The sequence below is a fragment of the Nerophis ophidion genome, linkage group LG23 (assembly GCF_033978795.1).
Source record: "Nerophis ophidion isolate RoL-2023_Sa linkage group LG23, RoL_Noph_v1.0, whole genome shotgun sequence".
NCBI classification, from domain to species: domain Eukaryota; kingdom Metazoa; phylum Chordata; class Actinopteri; order Syngnathiformes; family Syngnathidae; genus Nerophis; species Nerophis ophidion.
Genome location: NC_084633.1, coordinates 35,807,022 through 35,827,726, shown reverse-complemented (window position 1 = coordinate 35,827,726; position 20,705 = coordinate 35,807,022). Strand labels below are relative to the sequence as shown.

General features: G+C 39.6%; 1 protein-coding gene across 2 annotated transcripts in view; it reads right to left on the bottom strand.

Moving 5' to 3' along the window:
* The window catches only part of usp43b (ubiquitin specific peptidase 43b), a 321,262-nt gene that overhangs the window by 247,313 nt on the left and 53,244 nt on the right, over positions 1-20,705 (bottom strand). For both annotated transcript variants that reach the window (XM_061884275.1, XM_061884274.1), the window contains exon 2: positions 2,981-3,127. In XM_061884275.1, the coding sequence (XP_061740259.1) occupies positions 2,981-3,127 (147 nt within the window). The remainder of the gene's footprint in view (positions 1-2,980; positions 3,128-20,705) is intronic.

Genomic DNA, 20,705 nt, shown 5'->3' with positions numbered 1-20,705 from the left:
ACACTGATAGACAACATGCACACTCACATTTATTTAATAATAATAATAATAATAGTTTAAATTTATACAGCGTTTTTCACCAGAACCAATCCTTCTTTCACTCCACATTCACACGGCGATGGTGGTAAGCTACAGTTGTAGCCACAGTTGCCCCGAGAGCTGGTTTCGAACCAGGAACCCTAACATGACTGGACAGCCGCTCTACCCTCTGAGCCAGGCAGCTTAAACCAAGCTTTACATTTAGAAATGCCGACCGAGCAGGCGAGCCGGTGAAAATGTGACAGGGGTCTCTGCAGGTTACACCATGTCAAATTTAAGACTTTTAAAAAAAAAAATTAAGACCATCTTTAAAATAATTTAAGATCATTTCACATCAATACGGACAAAAAAATACAACGATAAAGTAAAATCTGAGGTCCAGAACTAACTTCTAACTACCGTATTTTCCAGGCTATAAGGCACACTTAAAGTACGGAAAAATTCTGGTTTTGCTTACCGACCTTGAAGCTATTTTATTTGGTATATGGTGTAATAATAAGTGTGACCAGTGGATGGCAGTCACACATAAGGGATACCTGTGGACTGCAGTATTAAATTAAGTCAAAGTACCAATGATAGTCACACACACATTTGGTCCTCTGCATTTAAGAGGTGAGGGGAGCAGTGGGCAGCAGCGGCGGCCGTGCTCGGTAATAATTTTGGTGATATGATGGCAGTCACACATAAGAAATACATGTAGACTGCAATATGATGGCAGTCACACATAAGAGATACGTGTAGACTGCAACATGATGGCAGTCACACATAAGAAATACATTTAGAATGCAATATGATGGCAGTCACACACAAGAGATACGTGTAGATTGCAATATGATGGCAGTCACACATAAGAGATACGTGTTGACTGCACTATGATGGCAGTCACACATAAGAGATACGTGTAGACTGCAATATGATGGCAGTCACACATAAGAGATACATGTAGACATCACCATGATGGCAGTCACACAAGAAATACAGGTAGACTGCAATATGATGGCAGTCACACATAAGAGATATGTGTAGACTGCAATATGATAGCAGTCACACAAGAGATACGTGTAGACTGCAATATGATGGCAGTCACACATAAGAGATACGTGTTGACTGCACTATGATGGCAGTCACACATAAGAGATACGTGTAGACTGCAATATGATGGTAGTCACACATAAGAGATACGTGTAGACTGCAATATGATGGCAGTCACACAAAATAGATACGTGTAGACATCGCTATGATGGCAGTCACACATAAGAGATACATGTAGACATCACCATGATGGCAGTCACACAAGAAATACAGGTAGACTGCAATATGATGGCAGTCACACATAAGAGATATGTGTAGACTGCAATATGATAGCAGTCACACAAGAGATACGTGTAGACTGCAATATGATGGCAGTCACACATAAGAGATACGTGTTGACTGCACTATGATGGCAGTCACACATAAGAGATACGTGTAGACTGCAATATGATGGCAGTCACACATAAGAGATACGTGTAGACTGCAATATGATGGCAGTCACACAAAATAGATACGTGTAGACATCGCTATGATGGCAGTCACACATAAGAGATACATGTAGACATCACCATGATGGCAGTCACACAAGAAATACAGGTAGACTGCAATATGATGGCAGTCACACATAAGAGATATGTGTAGACTGCAATATGATAGCAGTCACACAAGAGATACGTGTAGACTGCAATATGATGGCAGTCACACATAAGAGATACGTGTAGACTGCAATATGATGGCAGTCACACAAAATAGATACGTGTAGACATCACTATGATGGCAGTCACACATAAGAGATACATGTAGACATCACCATGATGGCAGTCACACAAGAAATACAGGTAGACTGCAATATGATGGCAGTCACACATAAGAGATATGTGTAGACTGCAATATGATAGCAGTCACACAAGAGATACGTGTAGACTGCAATATGATGGCAGTCACACATAAGAGATACGTGTTGACTGCACTATGATGGCAGTCACACATAAGAGATACGTGTAGACTGCAATATGATGGCAGTCACACATAAGAGATACGTGTAGACTGCAATATGATGGCAGTCACACAAAATAGATACGTGTAGACATCACTATGATGGCAGTCACACATAAGAGATACATGTAGACATCACCATGATAGCAGTCACACAAGAAATACAGGTAGACTGCAATATGATGGCAGTCACACATAAGAGATATGTGTAGACTGCAACACGATGGCAGTCACACATAAGAGATACGTGTTGACAGCACTATGATGGCAGTCACACATAAAAGATAGGTGTAGACATCACTAAGACGGCAGTCACACATAAGAGATACACATAGACTGCAATATGATGGCAGTCACACATGATATATGTGTAGACTGCAATACGATGGCAGTCACACATAAGAGATACATGTTGACTGCACTATGATGGCAGTCACACATAAGATACGTGTAGACTGCAATATGATGGCAGTCACACAAAAGAGATACGTGTAGACTGCAATATGATGGCAGTCACATATAAGAGATACACAGACTGCAATATGATGGCAGTCACACATAAAAGATATGTGTAGACTGCATTATGATGGCAATATGACTCAAGTAAACAACACCAACTAAATTGTTGAAATTTTACTTACCCATCTTATTTGGCTTTGCTGTGGGCTATCGTTAAGTTATACGCCTGATTAGACAGAGGCGTGGCCAAACACAGCTCATTAGCATTAAAGCTACAGACACATTATACAAGCCTCTGGGTTTACCAAAACACTTTTCATCCGTTTAAATTCCTGATTATGAGCAAAAGACTGATGTGGATTGTCTAAACTTGTTCCAGAAGAGAGTAATTTGGGACAAAAGCGTAATATATAACATAATACAATATACAGCGGTTAACTCACAGTGATCTTACCTTTTCACAAGTTTTGGTGATGTTGTTGTTATTGTGGGAGGCCAAGTTGATGTCTTCATGGACACGATCCAACAGCCAAAGGAGGAACTCCAGGGCGTCATGCTGGGAATTACCACGGAACTGTGATCCGTACTTGGACACGATAGTCTGCATAGAAAATCAGAAAATAAAACTGTCAGATGCATAACAATATTAATATAAACCCCAAAAGCAGTGAAGTTGTCACAATGTGTAAATGGTAAATAAAAAAAGAATACAACAAATCATTTTCAACTTATATTCAATTGAATAGACTGCAAAGACAAGATATTTAACATTCCAACTGGTATAGCTGGCACAAGTGGCAAAAAAGAGTGAGAAAGTTGAGGAATGCTCATCAAACACTTATTTGGAACATCCCACAGGTGAACGGGCTAATTGGGAACAGGTGGGTGCCATGATTGGCTATAAAATCAGCTTCCAAATGCTCACTCATTCACAAACAAGGACGGGGCAAAGGTCACCATTTTGTCAACGAATGCCTGAGCAAATTGTTGAAGAACAGCATCTCTCAAGCAGCTATTGCAAGGAATTTAGGGATTTCACCATCTACACTCCGTAATATCATCAAAAGTTCCAGAAAATCTGGAGAAATCACTGCACGTAAGACATAATATTATGCACCTCGGATCCCTCAGGCGCTACTGTATCAAAAAGCCACATCAGTGTGTAAAAAATATCACAACATGGGCTCAGGAACACTTCAGAAAACCCCTGTTAGTAACTACAGTTGGTCACTACATCCGTAAAGGCAAGTTAAAATGTTACTATGCAAAATGAAAGCTATTTATCAACAACACCCAGAAACGCCGCCAGAATGGCTGGGCTCGAGCTCATCAAAGATGGACTGTGGCCTGACGAGTCCGCATTTCAAATTGTTTTTGGAAACTGTGGACGTGGTGTCCTCCGGACCAAAGAGGAAAAGAACCATCCGGACTGTTCTAGGTGCAAAGTGTAAAAGGCAGCATGTGTGATGGTATGGGGGTGTATTAGTTCCCAAGGCATGGGTTACTTGCACATCTGTGAAGGTACCATCAATGCTGAAAGGTACATACAGCTTTTGGAGCAACATATGTTGCCATCCAAGCAACATTATTATGGACGCCCCTGCTTATTTCAGCAAGATAATGATGCCAAGCCATGTGTTACAACACCCTGTAGTCCAGACCTGTCTCCCATTGAAAATGTGTGGTGCAATATGAAGGCTGAAATGTGAGGCAGGAGACTGTTGAGCAACTTAAGTTGTACATCAAGCAAGAATGGGAAAGAATTCCACTTCAAAAACGTGTCTCATCAGTTCCCAAACCTTTTACTGAGTGCTGTTAAAAGGAAAGGCCATGTAACACACTGGTAAAAATGCCTTTTTAGCAATATGTTAAAGTTCATGATTATTTGCAACAAAAAATAACAAAGTTTGTCAGTGTGAAGATGAAATATCTTGTCTTTGCAGTCTATTCAATTGAATATAAAGTTGAAAAGGATTTGCTGTATTCTCTTTTTATTTAGCATTTACACAACCTGACAACTTCACTAGTTTTGAGTTACTCACTCGGTCAAATAACAATTGACCTCATAAATATAATCTAATTTTCTACGCTCGCTTGTGGATAGATCCAGTTTCGACCAGTTGATCTGCCGCTTTTCTTTTCTGTCCCCCCTCTCCTGTCTGGCTGCTCCAAGTTCTCTGCATTATGGAAGTGTCGACATGGAAGAATTTCCACCTATGACCCTCCGCTGGCTTCCCAACGGTCTGGACTCTCACATGACCTCCGAATGTAACAATTCAATAACGGCGTCCGTTGCAGCCGGTCCCCTGGAGGCGGGCCCCTTCCCGAGGTTTCCTCTTTTTCCCCAGCCCGGGCTTTTGAAGTTGTTTCCCTGCCCGGATGTGGGTTCAGATCAGGGGAAGTCGTTGTGGTCTGTGCAGGCCTTTGAGGCACTTGTGATTAAAGGCTTTATAAATAAATAGCGATTGATTGAAGCTGAGGTACCACTGCAGCGACTTCTGAGTGCATGTACAACATCAACAACTTCTTGTATTCATGGTGTGAATGCTCCAAAATATTCACACATTATTTTCTACACCAAAATTAATCTATTTGTTATTTTTATTCTTCTACTCCAGATTTTGTTGCACCTTTACGCCTTCCACATTTTTCATCCGATTCAAACCGTTCCAACTTCAAACTGTTCAGCCTATTCGGTAATCGCAGGCTTTCGCTTGGCAAATTCCAAAAATTCCCAGATTTCCCAATATTCACGGTTTTCCGGGACATTTTTCACATTTAAAATGAACTATCCATTTTTCAAACTTCCACCATTTCCACATTTTTCAACTAATGCAAACCATTCCACCTTTGAGGCACTTGTGATTAAAGGCTTTATAAATAAATGGCGATTGATTGAAGCTGAGGTACCACTGCAGCCACTTCTGAGTGCATGTACAACATCAACAACTTCTTGTATTCATGGTGTGAATGCTCCAAAATATTCACACATTAGTTTCTACACCAAAATTCATCTATTTGTTATTATTATTCTTCTATTCCAGATTTTGTTCCACCTTTACGTAAAGCCTTCCACATTTTTCATCCGATTTGAACCGTTGCAACTTCAAACTGTTCAGCCTATTCGGTAATCGCAGGCTTTCCCTTGGGAAATTCCCAAAATTCCCAGATTTCCCAGAATTCCAGGTTTTCCAGGACATTTTTCCCCATTTAAAATGAACTATCCATTTTTCGAACTTCCACCATTTCCACATTTTTCAACAGATGCAAACCATTCCACCTTTGAGGCACTTGTGATTAAAGGCTTTATAAATAAATGGCGATTGATTGATAGCTTGGGCTTCACGGTGGCAGAGGGGTTAGTGCGTCTGCCTCACAATACGAAGCTCCTGCAGTCCTGGGTTCAAATCCAGGCTCGGGATATTTCTATGTGGAGTTTGCATGTTCTCCCCGTGAATGCATGGGTTCCCTCCGGGTACTCCGGCTTCCTCCCACTTCCAAAGACATGCACCTGGGGATAGGTTGATTGGCAACACTAAAATTGGCCCTAGTGTGTGAATGTTGTCTGTCTATCTGTGTTAGCCCTGCGATGAGGTGGCGACTTGTCCAGGGTGTACCCCGCCTTCCGCCCGATTGTAGCTGAGATAGGCGCCAGCGCCCCCCGCGACCCCGAAAGGGAATAAGCGGTAGAAAATGGATGGATGATTGAAGCTGAGGTACCACTGCGGCCACTTGTGAGTGCATGTACAACATCAACAACTTCTTGTATTCATGGTGTGAATGCTCCAAAACATTCACACATTATTTTCTACACCAAAATTCATCTATTTGTTATTATTATTCTTCTACTCCAGATTTTGTTCCACCTTTACGCCTTCCACATTTTTCATCTGATTTGAACCGTTGCAACTTCAAACTGTTCAGCCTATTCGGTAATCGCAGGCTTTCCCTTGGGAAATTCCCAAAATTCCCAGATTTCCCAGAATTCCAGGACATTTTTCCCATTTAAAATGAACTATCCATTTTTCAAAATTCCACCATTTCCACATTTTTTAACCGATGCAAACGATTCCACCTTTGAAGCACTTGTGATTAAAGGCTTTATAAATAAATAGCGATTGATTGAAGCTGAGGTACCACTGCAGCGACTTCTAAGTGCATGTACAACATCAACAACTTCTTGTATTCATGGTCTGAATGCTCCAAAACATTCACACATTATTTTCTGCACCAAAATTCATCTATTTGTTATTATTATTCTTCTACTCCAGATTTTGTTCCACCTTTACGCCTTCCACATTTTTCATCCGATTCAAACCGTTCCAACTTCAAACTGTTCAGCCTATTCGGTAATCGCAGGCTTTCGCTTGGCAAATTCCAAAAATTCCCAGATTTCCCAATATTCACGGTTTTCCGGGACATTTTTCACATTTAAAATGAACTATCCATTTTTCAAACTTCCACCATTTCCACATTTTTCAACTAATGCAAACCATTCCACCTTTGAGGCACTTGTGATTAAAGGCTTTATAAATAAATGGCGATTGATTGAAGCTGAGGTACCACTGCAGCCACTTCTGAGTGCATGTACAACATCAACAACTTCTTGTATTCATGGTGTGAATGCTCCAAAATATTCACACATATTCTTTTCTACACCAAAATTCATCTATTTGTTATTATTATTCTTCTATTCCAGATTTTGTTCCACCTTTACGTAAAGCCTTCCACATTTTTCATCCGATTTGAACCGTTGCAACTTCAAACTGTTCAGCCTATTCGGTAATCGCAGGCTTTCCCTTGGGAAATTCCCAAAATTCCCAGATTTCCCAGAATTCCAGGTTTTCCAGGACATTTTTCCCATTTAAAATGAACTATCCATTTTTCGAACTTCCACCATTTCCACATTTTTCAACAGATGCAAACCATTCCACCTTTGAGGCACTTGTGATTAAAGGCTTTATAAATAAATGGCGATTGATTGATAGCTTGGGCTTCACGGTGGCAGAGGGGTTAGTGCGTCTGCCTCACGATACGAAGCTCCTGCAGTCCTGGGTTCAAATCCAGGCTCGGGATCTTTCTGTGTGGAGTTTGCATGTTCTCCCCGTGAATGCGTGGGTTCCCTCCGGGTACTCCGGCTTCCTCCCACTTCCAAAGACATGCACCTGGGGATAGGTTGATTGGCAACACTAAAATTGGCCCTAGTGTGTGAATGTTGTCTGTCTATCTGTGTTAGCCCTGCGATGAGGTGGCGACTTGTCCAGGGTGTACCCCGCCTTCCGCCCGATTGTAGCTGAGATAGGCGCCAGCGCCCCCCGCGACCCCGAAAGGGAATAAGCGGTAGAAAATGGATGGATGATTGAAGCTGAGGTACCACTGCAGCCACTTCTGAGTGCATGTACAACATCAACAACTTCTTGTTTTCATGGTGTGAATGCTCCAAAACATTCACACATTATTTTCTACACCAAAATTCATCTATTTGTTATTATTATTCTTCTACTCCAGATTTTGTTCCACCTTTACGCCTTCCACATTTTTCATCCGATTTGAACCGTTGCAACTTCAAACTGTTCAGCCTATTCGGTAATCACAGGCTTTCCCTTGGCAAATTCCCAAAATTCCCAGATTTCCCAGAATTCCAGGACATTTTTCCCATTTAAAATGAACTATCCATTTTTCAAAATTCCCCCATTTCCACATTTTTCAACCGATGCAAACGATTCCACCTTTGAAGCACTTGTGATTAAAGGTTTTATAAATAAATGGCGAATGATTGAAGCTGAGGTTCCACTGCAGCCACTTCTAAGTGCATGTACAACATCAACAACTTCTTGTATTCATGGTGTGAATGCTCCAAAACATTCACACATTATTGTCCACACCAAAATTCATCTATTTGTTATTATTATTCTTCTACTCCAGATTTTGTTCCACCTTTACCCCTTCCACATTTTTCATCCGATTCAAACCGTTCCAACTTCAAACTGTTCAGCCTATTCGGTAATCGCAGGCTTTCGCTTGGCAAATTCCAAAAATTCCCAGATTTCCCAATATTCACGGTTTTCCGGGACATTTTTCCCATTTAAAATGAACTATCCATTTTTCAAACTTCCACCATTTCCACATTTTTCAACTAATGCAAACCATTCCACCTTTGAGGCACTTGTGATTAAAGGCTTTATAAATAAATGGCGATTGATTGAAGCTGAGGTACCACTGCAGCCACTTCTGAGTGCATGTACAACATCAACAACTTCTTGTATTCATGGTGTGAATGCTCCAAAATATTCACACATATTCTTTTCTACACCAAAATTCATCTATTTGTTATTATTATTCTTCTATTCCAGATTTTGTTCCACCTTTACGTAAAGCCTTCCACATTTTTCATCCGATTTGAACCGTTGCAACTTCAAACTGTTCAGCCTATTCGGTAATCGCAGGCTTTCCCTTGGGAAATTCCCAAAATTCCCAGATTTCCCAGAATTCCAGGTTTTCCAGGACATTTTTCCCATTTAAAATGAACTATCCATTTTTCGAACTTCCACCATTTCCACATTTTTCAACAGATGCAAACCATTCCACCTTTGAGGCACTTGTGATTAAAGGCTTTATAAATAAATGGCGATTGATTGATAGCTTGGGCTTCACGGTGGCAGAGGGGTTAGTGCGTCTGCCTCACGATACGAAGCTCCTGCAGTCCTGGGTTCAAATCCAGGCTCGGGATCTTTCTGTGTGGAGTTTGCATGTTCTCCCCGTGAATGCGTGGGTTCCCTCCGGGTACTCCGGCTTCCTCCCACTTCCAAAGACATGCACCTGGGGATAGGTTGATTGGCAACACTAAAATTGGCCCTAGTGTGTGAATGTTGTCTGTCTATCTGTGTTAGCCCTGCGATGAGGTGGCGACTTGTCCAGGGTGTACCCCGCCTTCCGCCCGATTGTAGTTGAGATAGGCGCCAGCGCCCCCCGCGACCCCGAAAGGGAATAAGCGGTAGAAAATGGATGGATGATTGAAGCTGAGGTACCACTGCAGCCACTTCTGAGTGCATGTACAACATCAACAACTTCTTGTTTTCATGGTGTGAATGCTCCAAAACATTCACACATTATTTTCTACACCAAAATTCATCTATTTGTTATTATTATTCTTCTACTCCAGATTTTGTTCCACCTTTACGCCTTCCACATTTTTCATCCGATTTGAACCGTTGCAACTTCAAACTGTTCAGCCTATTCGGTAATCACAGGCTTTCCCTTGGCAAATTCCCAAAATTCCCAGATTTCCCAGAATTCCAGGACATTTTTCCCATTTAAAATGAACTATCCATTTTTCAAAATTCCCCCATTTCCACATTTTTCAACCGATGCAAACGATTCCACCTTTGAAGCACTTGTGATTAAAGGTTTTATAAATAAATGGCGAATGATTGAAGCTGAGGTTCCACTGCAGCCACTTCTAAGTGCATGTACAACATCAACAACTTCTTGTATTCATGGTGTGAATGCTCCAAAACATTCACACATTATTGTCCACACCAAAATTCATCTATTTGTTATTATTATTCTTCTACTCCAGATTTTGTTCCACCTTTACCCCTTCCACATTTTTCATCCGATGTGAACCGTTGCAACTTCAAACTGTTCAGCCTAATCGGTAATCGCAGGCTTTCCCTTGGCAAATTCCAAAAATTCCCAGATTTCCCAATATTCACGGTTTTCCGGGACATTTTTCCCATTTAAAATGAACTATCCATTTTTCAAACTTCCGCCATTTCCACGTTTTTCAACTGATGCAAACCATTCCACCTTTGAGGCACTTGTGATTAAAGGCTTTATAAATAAATGGCGATTGATTGAAGCTGAGGTACCACTGCAGCCACTTCTGAGTGCATGTACAACATCAACAACTTCTTGTATTCATGGTGTGAATGCTCCAAAACATTCACACATATTCTTTTCTACACCAAAATTCATCTATTTGTTATTATTATTGTTCTCCAGATTTTGTTCCACCTTCCACATTTTTCATTCGATTTGAAGCTGAGGTACCACTGCAGCCACTTCTGAGTGCATGTACAACATCAACAACTTCTTGTATTCATGGTGTGAATGCTCCAAAACATTCACACATTATTTTCTACACCAAAATTCATCTGTTTGTTATTATTATTCTTCTACTCCAGATTTTGTTCCACCTTTACGCCTTCCACATTTTCATCCGATTCAAACCGTTACAACTTCAAACTGTTCAGCCTATTCAGTAATCACAGGCTTTCCCTTGGCAAATTCCCAAAATTCACAGATATCCCAGTATTCCAGGTTTTCCGGGACATTTTCCCCAATTAAAATGAACTATCCATTTTTCAATATTCCACCATTTCCACATTTTTCAACCGATGCAAACCATTCCACCTTCGAGGCACTTTTGATTAAAGGCTTTATGAATAAATGGCGATTGATTGAAGCTGAGGTACCACTGCAGCCACTTCTCAGTGCATGTACAACATCAACAACTTATTGTATTCATGGTGTGAATGCTCCAAAACATTCACACATTATTTTCTACACCAAAATTCATCTATTTGTTATTATTATTCTTCTACTCCAGATTTTGTTCCACCTTTACGCCTTCCACATTTTCATCCGATTCAAACCGTTGCAACTTCAAACTGTTCAGCCTATTCAGTAATCACAGGCTTTCCCTTGGCAAATTCCAACATTTCCCAGATTTCCCAGTATTCCAGGTTTTCCGGGACATTTTCCCCAATTAAAATGAACTATCCATTTTTCAAAATTCCACCATTTCCACATTTTTCAACCGATGCAAACCATTCCACCTTTGAGGCACCTGTGAGTAAAGGCTTTATAAATAAATGGCGAGTGATTGAGGCTGAGGTACCACTGCAGCCACTTCTGAATGCATGTACAACATCAACAACTTCTTGTATTCATGGTGTGAATGCTCCAAAACATTCACACATTATTTTCTACACCAAAATTCATCTATTTGTTATTATTATTATTCTACTCCAGATTTTGTTCCACCTTTACGCCTTCCACATTTTTCATCCGATTTGAACCGTTGCAACTTCAAACTGTTCAGCCTATTCGGTAATCGCAGGCTTTCCCTTGGCAAATTCCAAAAATTCCCAGATTTCCCAATATTCACGGTTTTCCAGGACATTTTTCCCATTTAAAATGAACTATCCATTTTTCAAACTTCCACCATTTCCACATTTTTTAACTGATGCAAACCATTCCACCTTTGAGGCACTTGTGATTAAAGGCTTTATAAATAAATGGCGATTGATTGAAGCTGAGGTACCACTGCAGCCACTTCTGAGTGCATGTACAACATCAACAACTTCCTTTATTCATGTTGTGAATGCTCCAAAACATTCACACATATTCTTTTCTACACCAAAATTCATCTATTTGTTATTATTATTCTTCTACTCCTGATTTTGTTCCACCTTTACGCCTTCCACATTTTTCATCTCATTTGAACCGTTGCAACTTCAAACTGTTCAGCCTATTCGGTAATCACAGGCTTTCCCTTGGCAAATTCCAAAAATTCCCAGATTTCCCAATATTCACGGTTTTCCGGGACATTTTTCACATTTAAAATGAACTATCCATTTTTCAAACTTCCGCCATTTCCACATTTTTCAACCGATGCAAACCATTCCACCTTTGAGGCCCTTGTGATTAAAGGCTTTATAAATAAATGGCGATTGATTGAAGCTGAGGTACCACTGCAGCCACTTCTGAGTGCATGTACAACATCAACAACTTCTTGTATTCATGGTGTGAATGCCCCAAAACATTCACACATTATTTTCTACACCAAAATTCATCTATTTGTTATTATTCTTCTACTCCTTATTTTGTTCCACCTTTACGCCTTCCACATTTTTCATCTGATTTGAACCGTTGCAACTTCAAACTGTTCAGCCTATTCGGTAATCACAGGCTTTCCCTTGGCAAATTCCAAAAATTCCCAGATTTCCCAATATTCACGGTTGTCCGGGACATTTTTCACATTTAAAATGAATTATCCATTTTTCAAACTTGCACCATTTCCACATTTTTCATCTGATGCTAACCATTCCACCTTCAATGTATTCCCCTCATCCTGGACATTCAAAATATCCTTTTTCCAAGTTCAAATAAATTACAGGAATTCCCGTTTTTCTCAACCCCATTTCCACCATTTTTTCTGTCAACTACTCCTTCCACATTGTTCAACCCACTTCAACCGTTGCACCATCAAAACATTCCATACAAAAGAATTAAAACAATTCCGTGATACCATTTCTCAATTAAAAATGTTACTACTTCAACATTTCTCAACCGTTTTGAAAAAAATCCAACACCAACTTATTCAGTACATTCACATTGGTTTTTTTAGCATTTTAAAAAAATTTCCCGCTTTTTCACAAAATTCCCAAATTTCCATGATATTCCCATTGAAAAGAATGGAACATTTTTCAAACTTCCACCATTTCCACATTTTTCAACCGATTCAAACCATTCCACCTTCGACGTATTCAAATCAGCCTGGACATTTAAACTATCATTTTTCCAAGTTCAAATAAATTCCAGGAATTCCCGTTTTCCCCAATCCTATTTCCACCATGTTTTCTGTTGACTATTCATTCCACATTTTTCAACCCATTTCAACCGTCAAAACATTCGTCTTAACGAGGACAAAAAACTGGGGGGAAAATTCCCAGTTTTTCCGAAATTCCAGGAATTCTGTAGTACCATTTCTCAATTAAAAATGTTACTATTTCAACATTTCTCAACCGTTCTGAAAAAAATCCAACACCAACTTATTCAGTACATTCACATTGTTTTTTTTTAGCATTTTCAAAAAAATTCCCGCTTTTTCACAAAATTCCCAAATTTCCATGAAATTCCCATTGAAAAGAATGGAACATTTTTCAAAGTTCCACAACTCCCACATTTTCTATCCGATTCAGATTGTTTCAAGTGCAAAATATTCAGCCTCTTTAGGAATTGGGTGCTCCCTTTCAACAATTGTAAAAAAAATTCCCGGCTTTCCAAGAATTCCCAGTCTTAAGGGACATTTTCCCCATTTAAAATTAATTATCCATTTTCCACATATTTCAACCGATTCCAAACATTCCACCTTCAACGTATTCCACTCATCCTCGACATTAAAACTATCCTTTTTCCAAGTTCAAATAAATTCCAGAAATTCACGTTTTCCAAACCCTAATTCCACCCTTATTTCTGTCGACTTTTTCTGTCCTTCCACATTTTTCAACCCACTTCACTGTTGCACCGACAAAAAATTCCCCATTCAGTGTTTTCCAGAATATTTGTTAGATAAAGTGGTGTCTTTCCAGGGGGAAGGGGATGGACGGGGAAGGGGCTGAGTGGGTGTGTAAGGAACATTATAATTTGGCCTGTCGCCACCATCACGTCTCCATCTCATCACTGCGGTGAAGTAGGCCGGCTTCGTCGCATGAAGAAGCCTACAATTTTCGTTTGTGTTTTCCGCTCCGTATGCCGAATGGCGATGTACGATATATATCTCGATATTTTTTCCGTAAAGTATAAACCAAACACAAAACAGTCCTAGCTGCCTGAGACACTAAGTATGTCATTATTTGGACTTACTAATATTGACTTACTAAGACAAAATAATGACCGAGTCAAATTAATGACTTACTGTAAACAAGCGTTTGAAAAAAAATAGTTGAAAGTGGGGCCACATGCTGACGTATGCTCAACTCGTCATGCTTAATTTATTTACTACAGTATTTGGGAAGCCTGTACTTGATTTTTATTATGTAAAAGTTATATTTTATCAACATGTGATAGCAGGGACCCTGCCATTCAAAACTAGGCTGCTACATTACTAATGATTAATGTAACTATAGCTTAAAAAATAGTACAATGGCAATAGGGGTATCTATTCATCCCTGAACACCATGGAGTTCATGGAGGCTTTATGATGCACTTACATTATTATATACACTATCAGAGACAGAAACTCTTCATTTAACATAATGTCATTTTTTGCTGCTTCAACACAGAAAAAGGTAAAGTGAAATAACTTAGTTGTTAACTTTAGGTCAATAATGCTTGTCTTTCTCTCAGACAGACGGGTTTGCTGTCCGTAACACACACACACACACACACGCACACTAGCTAATTAATTATTAATTAATTATTAATTATATTTCTAGAACGTGAATGGGCTCATACTGATGTTACTAGTAGTTAACTGGGAGGTGTTTATTAAAATTTGGGTGTAGAGTCCGCTGCATTATGCTCACCCCCTAAACACCTTTCTGCTCACCCGCACCGTCTCTCCTCTCTGCTTGTCTCTGTCGTGAGCACTGACTACATGCGCTCTGAATACTCACTGCTGATTGGCTGTTACATGCACTCTGAATACGCACTGCTGATTGGCCGTTACCGCGCTGCATGTAACCAATCAGATGGTTGTGTGGGTGGGACAGTGCTGGGTGCTGCAGAGACTACTGACAGAGACAGACGCAGAACTAAGCGTAGCAGCTTGTCAAGACTTTAGTTTAGCACCAAATGATAATATAAATACATTTAATAAGGTCAAATACAAATAAGGCAACAAGAGAAGTATTCTGCACTTCTCTTTTGTAAAGTAAATCTGAACAGCTGATATGGACATCTACATCAACTATATGATTTGCCTGAGAAGCTGGACAGGACAACAACAAAAAATTCTAAATTTAAAAAATATATATATATTTTTTTTAGGCGGTGTTTAAGCGGTGGCTCTTTGTTGTTAAGGTGGCCCCCTTAAAAGGGAACATTATCACCAGACCTATGTAAGCGTCAATATATACCTTGACGGTGCAGAAAAAAGACCATATATTTTTTTAACCGAATTCCGAACTCTAAATGGTTGAATTTTGGCGAATTAAACGCCTTTCTATTTATCGCTCTGGAGGCGATGGCGTCAGAATGTGACGTCGCCGAGGTAATACAGCCGACATTTTCATTTTCAACATATTGTAAACATTGGGTCTCCGCTCTGTTATTTTCCGTTTTTTCGACTATTTTTTGGAACTTTGGAGACATCATGCCTCGTCGGTGTGTTGTCAGAGGGTGTAACAACACTTACAGGGAGGGATTCAAGTTGCACCACTGGCCCAAAGATGCGAAAGTGTCTTCCGCCAGACCCCCATTGAATGTGCCGGAGTGTCTCCTCATTTTACCGGCGATGTTAGGACAGACATGGCACAGAGATGTATGGATAACCTGCCGATGCATTTGCAACGATAAAGTCAACGAAATCACAAAGGTGAGTTTTGTTGATGTTGACTTATGTGCTAATCAGACATATTTGGTTGCGGCGTGACTGCCAGCTAATCGATGCTAACATGCTATGCTAATCAACACTAACATGTTATTTACCGGCCGTGCTAAAGCAGACATGGCACAGAGATGTATAGATAACCTGCAGATGCATTTGCAACTATAAAGTCAACAAAATCACAAAGGTGAGTTTTGTTGATGTTGACTGCCAGCTAATCGATGCTAAGCTAACCGATGCTAACATGCTATTTACCGGCGGTGCTAAAGCAGACATGGCACAGAGATGTATGGATAACCTGCAGATGCATTTGCAACTATATTACGTTTACTTCCACCAACATTTAATGCCAAACAAACACTTACAAATCGACGGATTTAAGTTGCTCCAGTGTCACAAGATGCCAAAGTCCTGGTCGTTTGGTCCGCACATTTTACCGGCGATGCTAACGCAGCTATTCGGCCATGCAATGGCTATGAATGGCGTCAATAGCTATTCGCTCAATAGCTTCAGTTTCTTCAATACTTTCATACTCCAACCATCCGTTTCAATACATGCGTAATCTGTTGAATGAATCGCTTAAACCGCTGAAATCCGAGTCTGAATCCGAGCTAATGTCGCTATATCTTGCTGTGGTATTCCCATTGTTTGTTTACATTGGCAGCACTGTATGACGTCACAGGGAAATGGATAGTCGCATCGCAAATAGCGAAAACCAAGCACTTTAAAGCTTTTTTTAGGGATATTCCGAGACAGGTAAAATTTTGAAAAAAACTTAAAAAAATACAACAAGACACTGGGAACTGATTCTTATTGTTTTTAACCCTTTTGAAATTGTGATAATGTTCCCCTTTAACAACAAAACGCTGCAGGGAACCCTGCCATTCCTCAATTAAAAATGTTCCTACTTCAACATTTGTCAAACGTTTTGAAAAAATAAAAATAAAAACCTATTCAGTACTTTCACTTTTTTTTTATTTTTAGCATTTTCAAAAAAATTCCCGCTTTTTCACAAAATTCCCAAATTTCCATAAAATTCCCATGGAAAAGAATGTAACATTTTTCAAAGTTCCACAACTCCCACATGTTTTATCCAATTCAAACCGTACCGACTTCAAAATATTCAGCTTGTTAAGGAATTTGATGCTCTCTTTCAATAGTTGTGAAAAAAAATTCATGACTTTCCTAGAATTCCAAGATTTTAGAGACATTTTCCCCATTCAAAATGAATTATCCATTTTTCAAACTTCCACAATTCCCAAAGTTTTCAACCGACTCAAACCATTCCACCTTCAACACATCCTGGAAATTCAAAACAGCCATTTTTCCAACAGGACAAAAAAACAAGTTGGTTTAGAAACTTGAAAAATTCCCAGTTTTCCCAAAATTGCATAATACCATTTTTCAATTAAAAAAAATGTTCCTACTTCAACATTTCTTGACCGATTCGAACAATTCCAACACCAACCAATTCAGCTAATTCAGGACATTCATGCTCCTAATCATTTTCACGAATCCCGCTTTTCCCCAAATTCCAAAATTTCCAGTAAGTTCCCATTGAAATGAACGGGACATTTTTCCAAGTTGCACAATTCCCACATTTTTAAACCGATTCAAACCATTCCACCTCCAGCACATTCGACTCATTCTGGAAATTGAAACAACCAATTTTTTATATTCAACAAACTTCCAGGAATTGCTGTTTTTTTCTAACTTTATTTCCAAACTTTGTTAGTGTGAGGACTCCTTTCACATTTTTCAACAGTTCCACTGTCCCAACATTCCTATTAGTCAGAACAAACAAAGAAGTCTGTTTAAGAACTTGAAAAATTCCTTGTTTTCCCAAAATTCCATAATACCATTTTTCAATTAAAAAAATTGTAACGAGTTGGTCGCATTGTGATCCGGGTTTTGTTCTCCCAGGGATGCAGACGGGCTTTGAACACAGCGTGCAGGTAGGAAATGATTTATTTAAAATATAAATCAGACTGAGACAAAACTAAAAGAGCTAGCATGGGAGCTGGAAAACAAAATAGCCATGAGCAACCATGCAAACGAACTTAGAGGCACACAAACCGGAACCGAATGAGTCCAAAACAAACAGAAAACACAAAAAGACTCAAAAATCTAAATCAAAATATGATCCGGGCAGCGGATCATAACAAAACTGTTCTTACTTCAACATTTCTTGACCGATTTAAACAATTCCAACACCAACCAATTCAGCTCATTCATGATATTCATACTCCTAATCATTTTCACAAATCCCGCTTTTCACAAAATTTCCAAATTTCCCACAAGTTCCCATTGAAATGAATGGGACATTTTTCCAAGTTGCACAATTCCCACATTTTTCAACCGATTCAAACCATTCCAACATCAAACACATTCCACTCATTCTGGATATTCAAACAACCATTTTTCTACATTCAACAAATTTCCAGGAATTCTTGTCTTTTTCTAACCTTATTTCCAACCTTTTTTAGTGCGATGACTCCTTTCACATTTTTCAACCCACTTCAACCGTTCCACTGTCCAAACATTCCTCTTAGTCAGAACAAACAAGTTGGTTTAAGAACTTGAAAATCTCCCCGTTTTCACGAAATTCCCTAATACCAATTTTCAATTAAAAAAACGTTTTCTACTTCAACATTTCCTGACGGATTTAAACAATTCCAACGCCAATCAATTCAGTTATTTGGTGTCGAACCCCAAGATGCAGAGGTGGAGGCAGGCATGGAATGTGAAAACATGATTTAATTAAATACTAAGACAAAAACAAAACCAAAAGGGTACAAACACAAAGCGCGCACGAGACGGATAATCAAACAAAAGGAGCTAGCCTGGGAGCTAGAAAATAACAAACAGGAGTTTAGCGTGGAAGCTAGCGGGTGGCGAACAGGCAAACAGAAGTCGTACTTGTATAATGAAAAATAAAACGGAAGCAGGGAACAAAAAACAGTAAGCTACAAACATCAACTGACTATAGCTTACCGCTACACTGCAAAGACAAGGTACGACACGACAGGAGCAATAACACATCACAAGAGCGACTAGACGTGACATCGACAAGACAATACAAATGACAATACAATGATCCAGCAACTGACACGAGGTACAAATAGGAGCCGGCTGATTGGCAACAGGTGTGGCCAAATGCCAATCAGCCCCAGCTGATTGGCATCCTTAGACAGGAACTAAGTAAGCACAGGAAATACTAAACACACTGAGGAGGAACACAGCACTCAGGGAACAAGACAGGAAGCTGACAAATTAAGAGCACTTGACAGGAACTAAAAGACAGGAAATACTAAACACAGGAAACAGACAAATGCAGAGGAAAAAACTAAAACATAGACAAACTGTCAGGGGCAAGCCTGACACATTCAGGACATTCATTCTACTAATCTTTTTCACGAACCCCGCTTTTCCTAAACTTCCCAAATTTCCATTAATTTCCCATTAAAATGAACGGGAAATTTTTTCCAATTTGCACACATCCTACATTTTTCAACCCATTCAAAACATTCCAACATCAACACATTCCACTCATCCTGGACATTCAAACTAACACTTTCCCAAGTTCCAAAGCAAAATCCAGGTTTTCCTGGAAATTCAAACTCTTCAACATTCAAACTATTCTTACATTCATACTACAATCTTTCAGCGTTTCAGTTCAACTTGAGCATTGGAGCATTCACACCCAATTCCTCCAGGGATTGCCTCATCTAGTTATTATTTATCCTTGTCTGTGTGGTGTGATCCCGTGTAAACACGGAGGGACAATTCAGAAATGGCGATGTGATATTCCGCAGTGAGAAACATGTCATTACAGCAAAACAATCCACCAGTAATGATCCATGCGCTTCACAAAGCTGCCAATTGGGACTCCCAGTGGAGGAAGACAATAAACAATAAAAAAAAAGTATTATTCTCTCGGATGAATTTTTCCACACATGCAACGTGCTTTTGTGTGAAAGAAATACTTATTTTTTTTTTATTATTATCAGTGTTAGCCACTTTGAAAAAAAATTAGTCTTCCTCATGACAGGTCCGGGAAGGACATTTTTAATTGAAACGCACAGAGAGACAAAATAGTCCATCGAAATGAAAACATTCATGCACGTATTTAAGACCAGTCAATTAGGTAATGCCATCTTGTGAGCTGATTAATTACGAAGCCGGCGCGCCCTGGCCGGGTGGGGCTTGCTGAGAGGAAGTGTGCAGCTTGGGTCCTTGCAGTGTCAAATGTTTTTTTTGCAACACAGCCTGTTGGGTGACGCTTGAAAAATATTTAGGAATTAGCTAGCAATCTTTTTGTTATCGTCACAACAATCTAAATCAGGTGTAGCAACTCCTTTTTAAGGCCATATCGCAAGTATGGCTGCCCTCATAGATTAAAGCGGCATATAACATAAAATGAACTGAGAAGCCACATAAAATTATGCCGCGTGCCATTTAAAACAATGTGGCAGGCCAGTTGAAATTATGCGGCGAGTCATTTAAATTTTAAATGGCAGGTCACCTGAAATTATGCGGCGCGGCACGGAAATTGATGCACTGGCCACAGAAAATTATGCAGCGGGCCACTTAAAATAATGCCACAATAATATTAGGCGGAAGGCCACTTAAAATTTTGCTTGAGGCCACATAAATTATGCAGGAGACTACATGAAAATATGCGGAAGGCCATGAAAATTATGTGCTGGCCACAGAAAATAATGCCACATGAAATTATTGCAGGAGGCCACTTAAATTTTGCAAGAAGCTACACATAAAGTTATGCAGGAGGCCAAATAAAATTATGCAAGGGGCACGGAAAACGATGCGCTGGACACAGAAA